Source organism: Felis catus, chromosome X (assembly GCF_018350175.1).
Source record: "Felis catus isolate Fca126 chromosome X, F.catus_Fca126_mat1.0, whole genome shotgun sequence".
NCBI lineage: Eukaryota > Metazoa > Chordata > Mammalia > Carnivora > Felidae > Felis > Felis catus.
Window position 1 is genome coordinate 120,802,996 of NC_058386.1, and position 18,294 is coordinate 120,821,289.

At 41.4% G+C, this 18,294-nt stretch overlaps 1 protein-coding gene and 1 long non-coding RNA gene across 15 annotated transcripts in view; one reads left to right on the forward strand and one right to left on the reverse strand.

The window, feature by feature from the left end:
* Positions 1-1,471: 1,471 nt before the first annotated feature.
* Positions 1,472-12,449, reverse strand: LOC123383304. Its single transcript, XR_006592862.1, has 3 exons — positions 11,866-12,449; positions 2,129-2,197; positions 1,472-2,041 (listed from the first exon to the last, which is right to left on the reverse strand). It is a non-coding gene; the product is annotated as an uncharacterized LOC123383304 (long non-coding RNA).
* Positions 12,398-18,294, forward strand: part of FMR1 (FMRP translational regulator 1) — a 50,332-nt gene continuing 44,435 nt past the window's right edge. For 7 of the 14 annotated variants that reach the window (XM_006944050.5, XM_006944049.5, XM_006944052.5 and 4 more), the window contains exon 1: positions 12,405-12,712. In XM_006944050.5, coding sequence (XP_006944112.1) covers positions 12,662-12,712 — 51 coding nt within the window. In that variant the 5' untranslated portion in view covers positions 12,405-12,661. Of the gene's footprint in view, positions 12,713-18,294 lie in introns of all 14 variants that reach the window. The other 7 variants (XM_019824417.3, XM_019824414.3, XM_004000950.6 and 4 more) reach the window with 7 other exon arrangements.

Genomic DNA, 18,294 nt, shown 5'->3' on the forward strand with positions numbered 1-18,294 from the left:
TACTGGTCTCCAGGTTAAAGTTCACTTAATTTTGCCAGCTCAGTGAGCCCAACTAAATGATCAAATCAAGGTCTACTGTAATTTAGAAACATTTCCCTGGCATTAACAGCCCTTCTTGGAATACTCCTTGACGTGTGAAGAACAAGCCCGTTATGTGTGTTGCTCTCCAGAGTGAGACAATGTTCCGTGTGAGTTTGTGACTGGTGATGGCAATATAGGCAGAGGACTACGTCCACAGCCTAGTCCTAACATTGTTGATACAATACTTATGGTATGCACACACTAGTTAAGATTTTCACATAGGTTATCTCATTTAATGCTCACAATGCCCCCAGTGAGGTACACACTATTATTATCCCCATTTTACAGATAAGGAAACTGAAGCACAGAGAGATCAAATAACTTGCCCAAGAAGACTGGCTAAGGAAATTTCTCTTACCCCTAATTCAGATAGTTTGAGAAATCTGTCCTTTGGTTAATTTCATCTGTGCATCACTGGGACACTACCATAGCCCCACCTCCTTGAAAGTTACCCTTTTCTCATGCTACTGGTCACTGGCACTTTGAACTTACACAGAATCAACATTCCCTCCACATCTCCCACAACATATATGTATAACGAATGGCAATCGTATTTCAACATTAAGACTAATCCTTGCTTGGGATGCCTGGGTGGCTCAGTCAGTTAAGCACCCAACTCTTGATTTTGGCTCAGCTCACGATCTCATGGTTTATGAGTTCAAGCCCTGTGTCAGGCTCTGTGCTGACAGCATGGAGCCTGGTTGAGATTCTCTCTTCTCTCTCTCTGCCCCTCCCCCACTCACGTTCTCCCTCTCTCTAATAGACATTTAAAAAAAAAAGACTAATCCTTGCTTTACTTCTTTGAATACGTGGGTGTCAGCATTACTCTTTCATTGTAGCCAAACTTACTCATGCTCTTCCTAGTGCTTATCTATCAAATGGCTCATTTCTTAGTTTTGTACCTCAGACTTCATATAGGGTAGGTGCTCCATGAGTTAGAAGTTCATATCTCTATAGGTTATAGAAAAGCCACCTTAAGAAGGCTCAACCAAATAGAGGTTTATTTTCCTAACACAAGAAATCTGGTGGTAGGTGGCTCCTGGCATTGGTTCACTGATGCTATTTGGCCCTCCCCTCATGGTTTCCCTAGCTTTAGGTAGCAAATCCACAATCAAGGCAGATATTATGGAAGAGTCCACACCAGCCAAATGTGTCCCCTTTTCTCAAAAAAGCTAACACTTTCTCAGAAACTTTCCAATAGTCTCATGTTTGCATCTTACTAAAAAAAAAAAAAAAAAAAATATGTCATGTGGCCATTTCAGTCCTGGGGTGGCTGGAAACATGCATATGTAGGTTTTATGGCCTCTGAGGTAGGGCAGACAAGGGAGAATAAGGCTGGGAATGGAAGTGGAGTTAGCCATCCCGGTGCCCGCCACACATTGCACGCTTATTTGTTCTTAATGGATAAAAAGAAAATAATGTAATTATCTCATAACGAAGTAGATACTGAACTGACCTTGAAAACTATAGTTGTACTTGTGCAGGCTTATTGGTGATGTTTGGGCTATGAATAGGGCTCCTGACATTCAGCCTCAAGGTGCAAGAGAAATCCCAACTCAAATGTCTAATATTGAGCTCTGACATATACAGAGCTTATAAGTTGTCACTCCCAGCCTCACAACAAGAAAGATGCTAAGCAAAAGGAGAAGCATTGACTTTTATTAGACCCAGAGAACTCAGGTCACAGGGCAAACCACCAGCCCAAAATGTGGAGAGGCAGGTGAATACGGAGAATCACAGCAGAGATTACCTAAGGCAGAAGCTGCTGGAGCCAATTATTGGTAGGAGCACTGAAAAGGTGCTTTAGATGAATTGCTTGAGGCTGGGTGTAGACTTGGTTGAGAGTTAAAAACTCCTGAGGGACCAATCTTGGGGGGACGCCTATATTTTCATGGGCTTTGCCTCCAGGAACCCACCAGGTTCTCACAGTGAAGATCAGAGAAAAATTCCCTCCTGTTTCCTGCAGAAGGTGGGGAAAAGCAATCATTCTAAAATACAGTCTGTGTTCTCCACAACAAAAGCCTGCCCTCCGAAGGAAATTACTTACCAGAGCCTGTCCTGACCTGAGAGAGGGGCTATATGCCAGTACAAGTCCCCTCTAGCCTTCCTGTATCACCTAAAGAGAGAAAAAAACTAAGAAGTGCTTCTGAAGAAGACACCCCAGGGACTCAGGCCCTACTAAAATTTGGGGAGGGAATGATAAGATGATATAATGCTTCCCCTCCCTAACACCTTGCCACCATACCAACAGGGCTCCAGTGTAACAGTGCAGTAGAACTGAGAGAGCTGAGAGACAGACTATGTAAGAAGGAGTTCTTAGGGAAACCCAAAGATAACAAAGGTCACACATACAAAAAACAAGGACACTAGAGGAAACTAAAGCGTCTGCCACCCACAGCTGGAACAAATAGTAAGCACAGCTCAGCTCCTACCCGAATTAACATAAAACCTCAACCTAAAATCCTAATTAACCCAGTTCCTATTACCCAATACATCATGCCTGAATTCCAACGGAAAGTTGAGAGGCATGCTAAAAGGCAAGAAAAAGTCACGGTGTGAACAGTTAAAGCAAACACAGGAGTAAGACTTAAATATGACACTGGTTTTACAATTATCAGATAGGGAATTTAAAGTAACTATGATTAGTATGTTAAATATTTAATGGGAAAAAGGAGACAACATGCAAGAACAAATCAGTGGTCAAAATCAGATACCATATGCTCAACTGGTTTCCAGCTTACAATTATTGCAATTGTCTCTAATCCTGTTTTTCCTGCCCTTATACTTTAAAAGTTCCAGCATTACAGTTTTAGTGTAAATTTGAGGAGCAAAAATATTTTCACGAGCATCAACAGTAATGTAACAAGCAGGAACGGAATGCAGTAAGAAAAACACAGCATCAGGGGGGCCTGGGTGGCTCAGTCAATTAAGCATCTGACTCTTGATTTTGGATCAGGCCATGGTCTCACGGTTGAGATTGAGCCCCATATTGGGCTCTGTGCTGGGCATGGAGTCTGCTTAAGATTCTCTCTCTCTCCCTCTCCCTCCTCTTCTCTCTCTCCCTCTGCCCCTGCTCCTGCCCCTGCTCAGTGTGCGCACACTCTTTCTCAAAAAAACATTTTTTAAAGGAAGAAAATATTGCAGTCACTTCAATATTACTACCAAAAATGTATAAAACTAAATCTAATATTGGCAACATATAACATAAACTCAATTTGAGTAACACTGTACAAAACAAGTATCCTATAATCTTGAAATGTGTTAAAGGCATGAAAATCAAGGCAAAACCAAGTAACTATTGTAGATACACAGCAATTGAACGTAAAAATATTATTGTAGAACTGGACCCTTTGGTTATAAATAGCTTTACTGAGATAACTGGCCAAACTTGAAAAGAATACCAGGATTAGACAGTAGTATTTTTATTGTAGCATTTTATTCATATTTTATTATCAATGCTAATTCCTGATTTTGATGGTGGTATTCTCTATGTAAGTATTTGGAAGTAATGGCCATCAGCTCAGCAGCTTACCTCCTAATAGCTCAGGGAAAAAAGGACTCTGTATTGTACTCAGAGTTTTTCTGTAAGTTTGATATTGCTTGATAATAGAAATAACTAAAAATGTATATGTATGAAGAATGAAAAAGAATGAATCAGTAGTGCAGAGGGATGAAATATCTAAGCAAAAGAAAGAACCAAAAAATGATAGAAATGAATAAAAACATATTGTCACAGAAATGAAGAATGCCTTTGATCGGCTCATTGGTAGACTGGGCGTGGCTGAGGAAACAGTCAGTGAAGATATGTAAACAAAAACTTCCCAAAAAGAAATGCAAAAAGAAAAAAAACTTCTGGAAGAAGAAAAAAAACCAAAAGAGAATATCTAAGAACGGGGAACAACTGCAAAAGGTGTAACACTAGCATAATGTGAATAACAGGACAAAAAGGAGAAAAAAATATTTGAAGTAATAAAGGCTGAGAACTTTCCAAAATCAATGACAGACAATAAACGACAGCCCTGGAAAGCTCAGAGGACATCAAGCTTAATAAATACCAACAAAATCCACGTGTAGGCACATCCTGTTCAAACTGAAGAAAACTAAAGACAATACTTGGAAGAAGTCAGTGGGGGGTTACCTATGGAGGTGTAAGGAGAGTTACCTCAGATTCCTCATCAGAAGCCATGCAAACAAAAATAGAGTGCAGCAAAATACTTAAATTGTTGAAAGGGGGAAAAAAAACTGGAATTCTGCATACAGTGAAATTATCCTTCAAAAGTGAAGAAGAAATAAAAACGTTCTCAGCCAAAGACAGAGAATTTGTAACCAGTAGGTTTACCTTGCAAAAAACATTAAAACTTCTTTGGAGAAAAGGAAAGTGATGCAGGTCAGAAACTCAAATCTACATAAAGACAGGAAGAGCTTTTGAGAAGGAAAAAATGAAAGTAAAAAAAGAAACCCTTGTTTTTCTTAGTCTTAATTGATCTAATACATGTAACTGTTTTTTTCAAACCAATAATAGCAACAGTGCACTACTGATTTTAGTATATGAATAAGTGAAATTAAATGACAAGGGAGAGAGAAGAAAGGAATTGGAAATACTGTATAACAAGGTACCTGAACTACCCATGAAGCTATTTGGTGTCATTCGAAAGTAAACTTAAATTAGCTGTAAATATATATTGCAAATTCTAGGGAAACCACTAAAAAATGTTAAATAAGCATAATTGATATACTAAGAGAGGAGAGAACATAGAATCATATAAAATGCTCAATTAAACTCAGAGAAGGTGGAAAAAGAGGAAGATAAAAAAAGAAACAAAAAACAAGTACAATGGATAGAAAACAGTTACAAACATGGTAATTAACCAAATTATATCAGGGGCGCCTGGGTGGCTCAGTCAGTTGAGTGTCTGACTTTGGTTCAGGTCATGATCTCACAGCTCATGGGTTCGAGCCCCACGTCGGGCTCTGTGCTGACAGCTCAGAGCCTGGAGCCTGCTTTGGATTCTGTGTCTCCCTCTCTCTCTGCCCCTAACCCACTTGCATTCTGTCTCTGTCTCTCTCAAAAATAAATAAACATTTAAAAAAATTTAACCAAATTATATCAATAATCACCTTAAATGTGAATAATCTACAAAAATGAATTAAAAGATGGAGACTGTCAGGCCACCTGCATGACTCAGTTAAACGTCTGACTCTTAATTGCAGCTCAGGTCATGATCTCATGGTCATGGGATGGAGCCCCGCATAGGATCTACTGCATGGGATTCTCTCTTCCTCTCTCTCTACCCCTCCCCATCTTGCATATACATGTGCTCTTCCTCAAAATAAATAAACATTTTTTAAACAACTAAAGAATGGAGACCATCAAAGATATAACCTCATGTTTTCTACACAATATCCACTTTAAATATAAATACAAATCAATTAAAAGTAAAGGGATGGAGAGAGATATACTAGACTAACACTAATCAAAAGAAATGTGGAGTAGCTATATTAATTTCAGATAAAGCAGACTTCAGAGCAAGGAACACTATCAAGGATAAAGAAGGGTATTATATAATGATAAAGAGGTCAATTCTCTGAGAAGACATGAAATTTCTCAAGGTCTGTGCAGCCAACAACAGAGTGTCAAAATATATGAGGCAAAAGCTGATAGAACTACAAGGAGAAATAGACCAATGTATTGTTATATTTGAAGACTTTAACACCCTTCTGTCAGTAATTGATAGATTGAGCAGGCAGAAAATCAGTAAGGATATAGCTGAACTGAACAGCTCCATCAATCAACTCAATGTAATTGACATCGACAGACTACTTCATCCAACAGCAGGAGGATACACTTTCTTCTCAGGTTCACATGGAACATTTACCATGACAGTCCACCTTCTGGTCCATAAAACATACCTTGACAGATTTGAAAGAATAGAAATCATACAATGCCTGCTCTCAGATCACAATGCAATTAAAATAGCAATCAATAACAGAAAGATAACTGGAAAATCCCCAAATATTTGGAAATTAAACAACACACTTCTAAATAACACATGGGTAAAAGGAGAAGTTTAAGAGAAATTTAAGAATATTTTGAGCTAAATAAAAATATAGGACTTATCAAGATTTACGGGTTGTGGCAAAAGCAGTGATTGGAAGAAGATTTATATATGAGCAATGGACAACTGAAATTTGAAAACACAATACTATTTACTTCAGCACCAAAAAATGAGATACTTAGGCATAAATGTCACAAAATATATATAGTATCTATATGAGAAACACTACAAAACCTTGACGAAAGAAGTCAAAGAAGATCTAAATGGAGAGATATTCCATGTTCATGGACAGGAAGACTCAATATTGTTATCATTTCTTTCCAACTCGATCTATAAATAACACAATTGCTATCAAAATCCCAGCAAGTGGGGCGCCTGGGTGGCTCAGTGGGTTGGGCGTCTGACTTCAGCTCAGGTCATGATCTCATAGTCTGTGGGTTCAAGCCCTGAGTCGGGCTCTGTGCTGACAGCTCAGAGCCTGGAGCCTGCTTCAGATTCTGAGTCTCCCTCTGTCTCTTTCTGCCCCTCCCCTGCTCGTGCTTTGTCTCCCTCTGTCTCAAAAATAAATTTAAAAACATTAAAAAAATTTTTTTTTAATCCCAGCAAGTTATTTTGTGGATATTGATAGATTGATTCTAGAATTTATATGGAAAGGCAAAAGACTCATACTAGCAAACAGAATATTGAAGGAGAACAAAGTCGCTGGACTGACAACACCCAACTGTGAAACTTACTTTAAAGCTATAGTAATACCATACAGTGAGTATGGCATTATTAATGAAAAAATAGACAAATCAATGAATGCAAGAGAGAGACCAGAATTAGACCCATACAAATATAGCCAACTGATCTTTTCCAATGGAGCAAAGGCAATTCAATGGAGAAACAGTAGTCTTTTCAAAAAATGGTACTAGAAGAATTGAACATCCATATGCAAAAAAAAAAAAAAAATCTACACACAGACCTAACACCTTTCACAAAAATTAAGTCAAAATATATCATAGGCCTAAATGGAAACTGTAACACTATAAACATCTAAAAGATAACATGGGAAAAAATCTAGGTGAACTGAGCTTTGGCGATGACTTTTAGGATACAATGCCAAAAGCATGACCCATGAAGAAAAAAACTGCTAAGTTAGTTGTTTTTAAAATTAAAAACCTCTGCTCTGTGAAAGACACTGTTAAGTGAACGAAGAGAAGCCTCAGACTGGGAGAAAATATTTGCAAAACACAATCTGATAAAGGGCTGGTATCGAAAATATACAAAGAACTATTAAAACTCATCCATAAGAAAACAACCCAATTAAAAAATGGGCAAAAGATTTGAACAGAGATCTTATCAGTGAAGATATACAGATGGCAAATACAGATATAAAAAGTTGCTCAACACCATACGTCATTAGGGAATTGCAATAAAACAAGATTCCTCTAGACACCTATCAGAATGGACAAAATTCAAAACACCGATAACACCAAAAGCCTGTGAGGTTGTGTAGCAACAGAAACTCTCTTTCGTTTGTGGTGGCAATACAAAATGACACAGTGCTTTTGGAAGACACTTAGCAGTTTCTCACAAAGCCCAACATAGTCACCATACAATCCAGCTATTGCACACGTAGGTATTTACCAAAATGAGTTGAACACTTACATCCACACAAACCTGCACATGAATGTTTAAGGCTGTATTTTTCATCATCAGCAAAAACTGGAAGCAACCAAAATGTCCTTCGACAGGTGGATAAACAATCATGTACATCAGAGGATAGAATATTATTCCTCAATAAAATGAAACATGCTATGAAGTCATGAAACGAGGTGCAGCAATCTTAACTGCATGTTGCCAAGTGAAAGAAGCCAATCTGAAAAGGCCCCATACTGTATGACTCCAAGCACGTGACATTCTGGAAAAAGCAAATCTATGGACACAGTAAAAAGATCAGTAGTTGCCAAGGGTTAGGGGGTTGAGCTGATGAATAAACAAGTGGAGCACAGGGATTTTTAGGGTGGTGGAATTATTCTATATGATACTGTAATGGTGGAGGCATGACATCATGCATTTGTCAAAACTCATACACTGTACAACACAAAGAGTGAACCTTAATGTCAACTATGGACTTCAGTTAACAACCATGTCTCAGTATTGGCTCATCAGTGACAACAAATGTATCACAATAATACAAGATATTAATAACAGAGGAAACTGGGAGGGGGTGTCAGGAAACTGATACGGGAACTCTCTCCTATTGCCTCAATTTTCCTGTAAATCTAAAACTGTTCTAAAACACAAAGATTATTAATTTTTTTTAAATTTTTTTTCAACGTTTTTTATTTATTTTTGGGACAGAGAGAGACAGAGCATGAACGGGGGAGGGGCAGAGAGAGAGGGAGACACAGAATCAGAAACAGGCTCCAGGCTCCGAGCCATCAGCCCAGAGCCTGATGCGGGGCTCGAACCCACGGACCGCGAGATCGTGACCTGGCTGAAGTCGGACGCTTAACCGACTGCGCCACCCAGGCGCCCCAAAGATTATTAACTTTTTAAAAAACATTTTGTTTCTAATATCTAGTTTGAAGGAGAGGTCAAAGTGAGGTGAAATTGTCAGAGAAAGCGTCATGAAAGAAGGGAAGCTTTAGCTGGGTCCTAGAGGATACATAGGATTTCTAGAATTAGAAAGGACAAAGGGCATTTCAGCTGGGATTGAGGCATGAAAAAGACTCAGAGGGCTCAAATTGCGAAGGAGCAGGAAATAACACAGAATAAATCAATGCAAAGACAACAGGCAGCAATTTAATGGAAACTAGGGGCTAAGGCAAGGCTAGAAGTGCTGAAGCATCAATTCCAATATCAGATAAACACGGGCATGGGAGCAGACTTGATCTGAGCTGAGTCCTCAACACGTATTCATTCATTCATTCATTCATTCATGCATTCATATGCATTCATTCATGCAGTCAATATTTAGTAAGCACCTCCTATGTTCCAAACACTGTAGTGTTTAGGCACTGGGGACAAGCTGTGAATAAAAGAAACAAAAATCTCTGTTCTCACCGAGCTTACATTCTAGTGAGAGGAGACAGAACTCACCTGGTGTTTTGAAGAAACAGCAAAGAAGCCAGTATGGCTGGAATGGAGTAAAGGAGGAGGTAGAAGGTGAGACAGATAAGACGCCAGAGTATGTAATGCACTGAGTCCAGAATAAATAAGCACTTTAGCTTTTACCCTGAGACACTTAGGGAACAACTTGGAGGGGTCTTAAGTGGCAGAGTGGCTTGACAGACACCTGAATAGGGTCACGGTCTCTTCTGTGTTCAGAATAGACAAGAGGGTAAGAGTGGCTGCAGGGAGACCAGAGAAGCTGTTACCCTCATCCAGGTAAGAGAAGATGGGGGCTTGGAACATGGTCTTAGTGGCACAAGTGGTGACAAATGGGTTGTAGACTCCGAAAGGATTTGCTGATGGGACTAGGTGTGTGTGAGAAAGGGACAAAATGATTTGGCTTTAGGCCTGGAAAACTAACTTGAAGAAAGGGTTGCCAGTGACTGAGAGAGAGAGAATATGAGAGGAGCAGGCTCACAAACAGAACTGAGTCCGTGTCTGAATTCAGCTAAGCTGTCTTGAAACGGGGCGTTTCAAGAGCTAGAGATCAGAACAGGCTAAGACGGAGTTAAGCGGGCAAGACTAAGAGCACGTACATACAGGAAGTGAGGCTAGGCAGGTACTCAGTCATCAAACATTTCCTAAAATCAACCACTTTGTGTCAGGAATACAAAGAAAACTAAGACATCTTCCCTTCCTGGAAGGAACTCACAGTCCAGTGAGGGAAACTGAAATACAAATAAGTGATCATACTACATCAAGCATCCCAGGAGAGGTATTTCAACATTTACCGAATCCCTGCGATGTGCCAAGCAGTGTGGTGAGGAAGCAGGAGATATGTACAAAGTTCTGCGAGAGCACAGACACACACAAATTCTTGCAGACGTTCGTACACACATTCACAAGGGTTTTCACCACAGTGTGACAGCAGGGAGTCGGCAGTAACCAAGATGCCCGGCACTAGGGAAATGTATCAGTAAAATCTATGGAATACTCAGCAGCAGGAAGAAGCAAAAAACTAGGTGTACACACAGCAATGTGGATATAATTCGAGAACACAGGGTTGAGCGAAAGCAGTAAGAAAAACGTTTCCAGTCCAATACCATCTCTGTAAATGTAAAAGCATACACAAAACACTGCAGGTCTTAAACTATCAAGGAACTATACCAACACGTTGCAGTTGGTATCTAGAGGCAGAATGAAAGTGGGTATTAAGATGGGGGAAAATAATATAAAATAATGTAAATGGGACAGGGGCCTGGCAGGGACTGATGATGATAATGTGCTGCGAATTGAGGAGCAAAGTTAACTGAATTCCCTGCACCTGAGGTAAAATAACTGGCTAATAGGAATCCATCTGATAACCCTAAGGAGAAGGGTGGTTCTGGGAAAGCAGAAGTGTGTGAGTAGAGACATGGAGGCATGAGAGTGAATCATAGGTTCAGGGAACAGCACCAGGTTTAGCATGGCTTGTAGAGGTTGTGAAGAGCCGGTAGCATTTGAAACTCCTGGGTGAACTGAATAACACCCTACACGTGCAGGGTATGACCATTCTAATCAATCTGTCCCCTTTCACTACATCGGGGTGAAAGAGCATATGCTCTGCCCCCGTCCAGCCGTCCTGCGGTCTTCACATCTTGTGACTATTCCAATGGGTCACTCCTGTGTACTGTGGCCTCAAGGAATGTGGCCCTCGATCCGCTGCTGTAAAACTGGAGCTCCACCCCAGTGACACTGCTGCTCTGGCTAGGAGTGGGGTGGGAAGGGAACCGGAGGCCCAAGCATGCCTCTAATTCTGGGGCATCTGCCTGGGGGCCGTTCACCCCACCTCCACCAGCTCAGGGCTGCCAGTTAACTCTCTCTGGTCACATTCTAGCTGGAGTCATTTCCCAGCCTTGACCACCCCTCCCCCACCCCAGACTGGGTCCTGTCCCACTATTCTAGGGGTATCTAGTTCTTCATAGCCCTTATCACAGTTGCAACTCGACATTTACTTTTCTGACAATTTAGTTATGTCCACCTATGCCTCTGGATTCCCAGTTAAATGCTGGCAATCTTTTTTTTTTTTTTTTCTCTTCACCAATTTCTCACTAGTACTTATCACAATGCCCGGTATGTGGTAGGGGCTCAATAAACTTCTCAGTTGGATAAAAGCCTTCCAAAAGAAACCTAGGTCAAAGTGGATACAAGGACAGTGCAGAAACAGGAATGAGAAAAAGCTGGGGTTTGTTGTACTGTGGGGTGGGGGGGGGGCGGGTAAAAGGGGAGAGCTGCAAGGAAACAGGTGCGCTGTCCCTGGTAGACAGGTCACCTGACTGCTGTACAAACGCCCACCCCGACGCCCTGTACAGGGTGGGTATACAGTAGGGGCAAAATAATAGGAAAATAAACTGTAAAGGAATTAACAAGTGCTTAAGACATTCTTTTTTTTTTTTTCTTTTTTAAACGTATGTCAAGTAAAAGTATGAAAGTGAATTGACGGAAGGGAAGCACTTGGGTCAGTGCCGGGTCTGAGGGAGGACTAACATTTGCAGAGGTCCTGACACAATCCGCTGTGTCTCACAGGACACAGGATGTATCCATAGGACAGACCAAAATCTCTTGGGGGAGGGGGCGGCGTTATTCTCACCTTCTGCCTCTAAGGGCCACACAAGCCTGGGTCACCGTGGTTGCCACTGTAACTAGTTCAAAGTCGTCTTCGATCTAATTCTTCACCTTTAGGCTGGACCCGTACTCCACCTCCAGCTCAATTAGATGTGCCCCACTTAAAAAAAAAAAAAAAAAAAGCCTCCAACCCAAGCCAGCCCAGACTTCGAATAAGTGAATACACTTGATCACTACAGGAGGATCTTTCCCACGCCTCCACCTGACCATCTACAGGAATAGGCGCTCTGGCCCTCGCCAGGCGCCACGAAGCGGCGCGACCTCAGCCCGCGGTGCGACCTGTCACCGCCCTTCCCGCCTTCCCGCCTCCAACGAGCCCGCGCACGCCTAGCCCGCGCGCAGTACGTGTGGCCCGGCCCCCAGCCGGTTTCCAAGCAGCGCGCATGCGCGCGCTCCTGGGCCCGCGGGGAGAAAGAGGGCGGGGCCGAGGGGGGCCAAGCCCGCGGGGGGAGGGGCGGTGTCGGTCACGTGACGCTGTTTCACTGTTTACACGCGGAGCGGCCGGAGCTTTCGGCCTCAGTCAGGCGCTCGGCTCCGTTTCGGTTTCACTTCCGGTGAGGGGCCGCCTCCGAGCGGGCGGTGAGCCGACGGCGAGCGCGGGTGGCGGCGGTGACGGCGGCGCCGCTGCCGGGGGGCGTGCGGGAGCGCGGCGGCGGCGGCGGCGGCGGCGGCGGCGGCGGCGGCGGCGGCGGCTGGGCCTCTTGCGCCCGCAGCCCACCTCTCGGGGGCGGGCTCCCGGCGCGAGCAGGGCTTTCGAGAAGATGGAGGAGCTGGTGGTGGAAGTGCGGGGCTCCAATGGCGCTTTCTACAAGGTACTTGGCTCCAGGGCAGGCCCCATCTTCGTCCTTCTTTCCCTCCCTTTTCTTCTCGGCCTCGGCGGGAGGCAGGCCTGGGGCCCTCTTCCCGAGCGCGGCGCCCGGGGGTCACGGTGCGCTCGTTGGGATGTTTGGGAGAGAAGAACCGGACTTGGGGCCTGTAGGAAGCCCCTCGAGCCCCGCTGCCTCTCCTATAAGAGGCCCCGGCGCCTATCGGAATGAGAGCGGGCAAGGAGAAGAGCGTGTCCTCTCGGGGGCCGAGGGAGAGCTGGGGATGGGCCAGGGCCGGCGGCAGGTACAAGATCCCGGCGGGAAGGGCCGGTATCCGCGCGAAGTGACGGCGACGGCTTATTTCCCTTTCCTAAATATCCTCTCACCGTGGGATCCGGGCCTGACGTGTGGGTAGTTGCTGAGTAGCCGGGGGCGCTTCCGTCGAGCCGCCTCCTGCCTCTCACAGAGGGTTTGAGATCTCTTTTGGCTTCTCTTTTCCGGTGGTCCAGCGTTGGGACTTCGGAGAGCTCCACTGTTCTGGGCAAGGGGTGTGAAGAAAGAGGAGTAAGAAGCTGTAGTCGGTACCGAATCACAATGGCAACTGATTTTTAGTGACCTCGCTTTGTGGATTTCAGAAGAGATTTTTGAGATCCAAAAGTTTCAGGAAGACCCTGACATATCCGAGTAATGCATTAGAGAAGTTTGTAATCTTGAATATTGGCGGCCCCCTCCCTTGTTATAAATGCGGCCAGATTCAGGAATACAGATGCTTCAGCGTCTGAAAACATTATTAGCAACTCTGCTACTTAAGGAAACAATTTTTAACCCTCCAAAGGCCTGAATATATGCCATGAAACTTCAGGAAATTAACTGAGAGTACATTATTACTAGAGAATTTCAAATCGCGAATAGAAATAATTGCTTTGTGCTCCAAATACTTGACTATCTTTTCTCAATGTGTAATGTTGCAGTGGACGGTATTGTTGAGGTTTTAAATAGGCATGCATAGTAGTAATGTGGGGTTTTCTCTTTTAAGTTACATCATTGCAGATCTAATATCTGACATTTTCAAAAGGATTTAAAACATTCTTTATCAGTAGGGCATCTGTTGGTAGTAGTCACTGTAGATCTAGTAGATCTACACTGTAGATCTATAAATTCTTGTTTTCTCTTGAATGTTTCTCTATAACTCCTGTAAGTAAAATTCCACTTTAGTATTTTGGCAGTAGAAGGTACATATGGAAGGAAGTGTGGAAATTAGCTATTGTCATTGTCCAACACATTTCTTAAATTTATTATAGCATAACTGAAACATTTCAGAGAAGACTCAATTGGCTATGGGAAAATTAACAAGTGACTTCATACGTGTGTATTTACCAATTCTGTGGAGATATTTGGGATCAACGTATTTCATAAGTGCATAAAGTATGTAAACACTTTTAGCCAAAAGATAAAACCTGTAGCTATGAAAGGAAAAACCCAACATTTATATTGTTAGTCTCACCAATATAAAATTGTTTATGTTGACTCTGTAGTCAAAATGTTGGTTTGCATTTATTTTAGTGATCCATAATAATTTCTGCTAGTTAGTGTGGAATCATTCTGGTTCCTAGATGGGTAGTTTTGCTCACTGGATTTGTGGTGCTGACTGTAGTCAATATAAGCCAGGGGTTAATGGTTGGGCAGTGTTCTAATAGATCTCTGATATTAGATTGGACACCACTCTTACCGTCTTTCAGTGGAGTTTGCCTGCTATGGGAAGGCAAGTAGCACATCCTGGTCTTGAAGGATTTATTGTTCCCTTCCAGCAACCTATCATTTGCTGCGGTGATTTTGCTTGCAAGCTGATTGGACTATAATAAGAAATGCCCTCTATCTTTGCTCTTAATCCTCCGTTTTAGTTGTGTGTGTGTGTATGTGTGTGTGTGTGTGTGTTTTTAACGAATTTGCTTAATATGAAGGTAAATAAAAAGAATGGATTGTCCCTTAGTTTCTTGAAGGAAATGTGAAACATCAAATACGTGTAGAGAAATTGCTATTACATTTACTTAAAGTTTATTTTTAAGAAAACTTCAAATGGTCTGTGCTGGTACAAAAATAGTTTCTATAATGAAGAGGTTTAACTTTTCATAGGACTCAAAATATTGTCAAGAATTGTAAAGCAAAAAGTAAATCGAGTTGCTTGTCCACTGAGATGGACAGAAAAGATGGGAAATAAAACACCAATAAAAAATGAACCATTATGGGGAAACATTACATTTATGAAAAAGATAGGAACCTGGTTCATCAAGAAAAGCCTTTAAAAACTGAACAACTCCAACAACTTCAGTGTAAGTGAATTCACACTTCTATTTGCCTAACACAACCACCATATTGCAAGGGATGATTCTCCATCTTCTGAGCACATGGTCCAAGTTTACAATATAAACTGGATAGAGTATAGCTGCAAATATTTGGATTCTTTTCTCTGCAAAACAACTAAAGTTCAAGATTCACAATTAACAGAATCATGAAACCAAAACTCTAAGATTGGAGAATTCATTTCTATTTTTCCCTCTAGTGTTTATTCTTAAAAACTTGAAAGTTACATTTAGTAGTTGTCAGAGCCACTACTTTTATGCTTACTTATTCCTTTGACTTGGAAAAAGTCTCATGTACAACTTAGAGTCTTATGTTATTTAAGACATGAGGACACATGAACAAATGTCACAAAATCTTTCCAAAGTATCTCCTAAACAAATAATTTTGAAATAGGTTCTTTATTCTAGGGGAATCTACCTGAAATAGTGTAGTGGTGGCTTTTGTTTTGTTTTGGTGTTAAGGGTTTCTTTGGGGGGGGGGGGGAATGAGAGTTCTAATGTATTGAGAATATAGAACGTATGTCATTCTGGTATGAATGTACTAGTATATCCTAAAGTTCTTAGGTTTTGGATGCTAGTATGAATATTACTAAAGATGGATAAATCATGTGTTTGAAACATAAGATAGTTTTCTGAAACTATAGTGACATCTGATTCAATATTGTAATACGGTGTGAATATGCTAAATTGTATTCTTATTTTTAGATTTTAATTTAATACATCTTATGTTTTTAAGTTTGGTATCTGAGGACAGACTTTAATGTGGTAAGTAATATTGTTGAACTAGCAGCTATCTTATGACAAAATGTACAATCAGGAAGAGGTATTTTTAATGAAGACATTAGTGGCCCAACATGTCATGTTAGCTACATACATAGCCTGCTAGAAATCAGTGTTTTACTACAAATAAACTTGCAGAAGGCATTATTCATGTTTATTCTGAAGTCTCTACATCTAACTTTGCATTATAGGTGTTCTATACTTCAAGGAAGTGGGTTATTCAGGTCAACCACATTTTTTTTTCTTCGCCGAGTCTAGCCTTTTTAGGGTTTGATGTCTTTGTGGAAGCACCATTTTTCCCCTTTCGAAGTGTGCATTTTCCAACTTCATGCTCACACATTCTAGAAACCTCCAAATTATTACTTAAATACAAAACTCAGTAGTATAATAATTGGGTTTCTGGTTCCTGTCCACTGTGGGAATGTGTTTTCTGAGATGGCTGTGATCATGATCATGACTGTTGAGGTACTGAGAGCTTTCTAGGTGCCAGGCACTATTCTAGACACTTTACATCTGTGAATAATTTATTTAATCCTCTCCCACAATCCTGAGGTGCTATTGTTATTCCCATTTTGTAGATGAGGACAGAGATGTACAAAGAGATTAGGTAAGTGGTTTACTACTGAGACTCATAGCTAGTAAGGGTTCTCAGATTCGTGATTTGAGATCAGATAGCATCATTTCTGAAATGATGAAATTTAGCTTGAAGAAATGAACTGGACTTGATTTCCTGCCCTTTTTAAAATTTCATTATAACCTTCCGATTGTATCTTGTTAGCGTAACACCTCCTTAGTACCATTGTAAGAGTTGCAAGGTGATGTTACCACTTTTTACTGTTCATACACAGATGCCATGACATATGCAGCTTCTGTATCAGCTTTTTATTAAATTACCTCTTGCATCTTGATATTTTACTATGTAATTCTTCCTGTGAATTCCTACTAAGGAAAGAGAAAGTTGGAAATCTTTGACCTCACTATGAAATTGCTTTTGTTATATGGAGCATATAAGAACTGAAGCATTAAAAAGTTTGAATACATACGCACACAGGAAAGTTAAGACTATTCTCTCTACCTGTGTGCTATCTTAGAGTCAAGATGAATCAGAAAGAATGCATTTTTCTCAGAATTTGTGTTAAGTGCCCAAGTAAAGTCAAGTAATCCTGGACATGTACTGTGGTTGGAGGAGGGTTGTTGATGAGGTTAATTGTGCTTTTCCCTTTCCATTCATTCCTTTGTGTTGTTAGGGCCCACATTCAAAGGGTGACAAATGATAACCCCACTCTATATGTGAAGCCTTGGGTTTGAATTCTATATCCCTATGCTCTGGTCCTGTGGGCTTTCTTTAGGAGGGACATTTTGCCGTGCTCTACATTTTCTCTAACGAGAATTACCATCGCACTACATGTGTTGTCTTCAGTGATGGTGTAGTAGCTGTGTTCTGTGGGGGTCAGGGGCTAACACTGAAGTACATACAGGTTGTCTCTATGATAACCACTCTTCTGACTAGTGACTAGTAAGTTTACCAAGCGAAGACGTGTGAGTTGGAGGGTAAGAGTTCACCCAAATAGGGATGGACTTCTTAGCTTCATCAGTCCTGGTAGTGTAATGTTTGAATTGTCATTGCACACTTTGGTAAGTATGATTTCTGCTACTGCTTCTTTGATCTAGTTGCCGGTTAAGTTGGGGATCCCATAATGACTTTTTGATTCCTTGTTTCTTCTCCTGATGAGGAGCCTGTATCTGTCTTTAGCACTGCACTTTAGCATCTTTCTCAAACCCTAAAGGTTTTCATTACATCTTTTCTTCTCAGAGTCTAAATAACCTTTCAGTATTTAGTATCTTTGAGGAAATAGTCTTTTCTTTTTGTATCCCAATTTTTAAATCTTTTTTCTTTAGTGTGCTTTTGTTGAGATGTAACTTTCTGAACTGCAAGAGTATTTATGGTTCTGCATCTTTTTTTTTAAATTTTTTTAACGTTTTATTTATTATTTTTTTTTTGAGAGAGAGAGCACGAGCAGGGGAAGGGCAGAGAGAGAGGGAGACACAGAATCCAAAGCAAGCTCCAGGCTCCGAGCTGTCAGCACAGAGCCCGACGTGGGGCTTGAACCCACAAACCGTGAGATCATGACTGGAGCAGAAGTTGGACGCTTAACCGACTGAGCTACCCAGGCGCCCCTATGGTTCTGCATCTTTCATAAAATACACCCCTCTCTGCTTTACCTCTCATTTAGTGCCAACTGTGTGCCAGGCAGGCATTGTGGTAGGCACTAGACATGTGTGATTTCATTACAACACCCTTATAAGGCAGATCCAGTTCCCCTGTATCCATTTGTTACTAGCAGTTGAGGAGTCTGAGGCACAGAGACTACTTGGAGACTTTCACAGCTTATCTGGTAGAACCAAAATTTGGAGCCTAGGTCTCCTTCACAGCAAAACTTTTTTTTT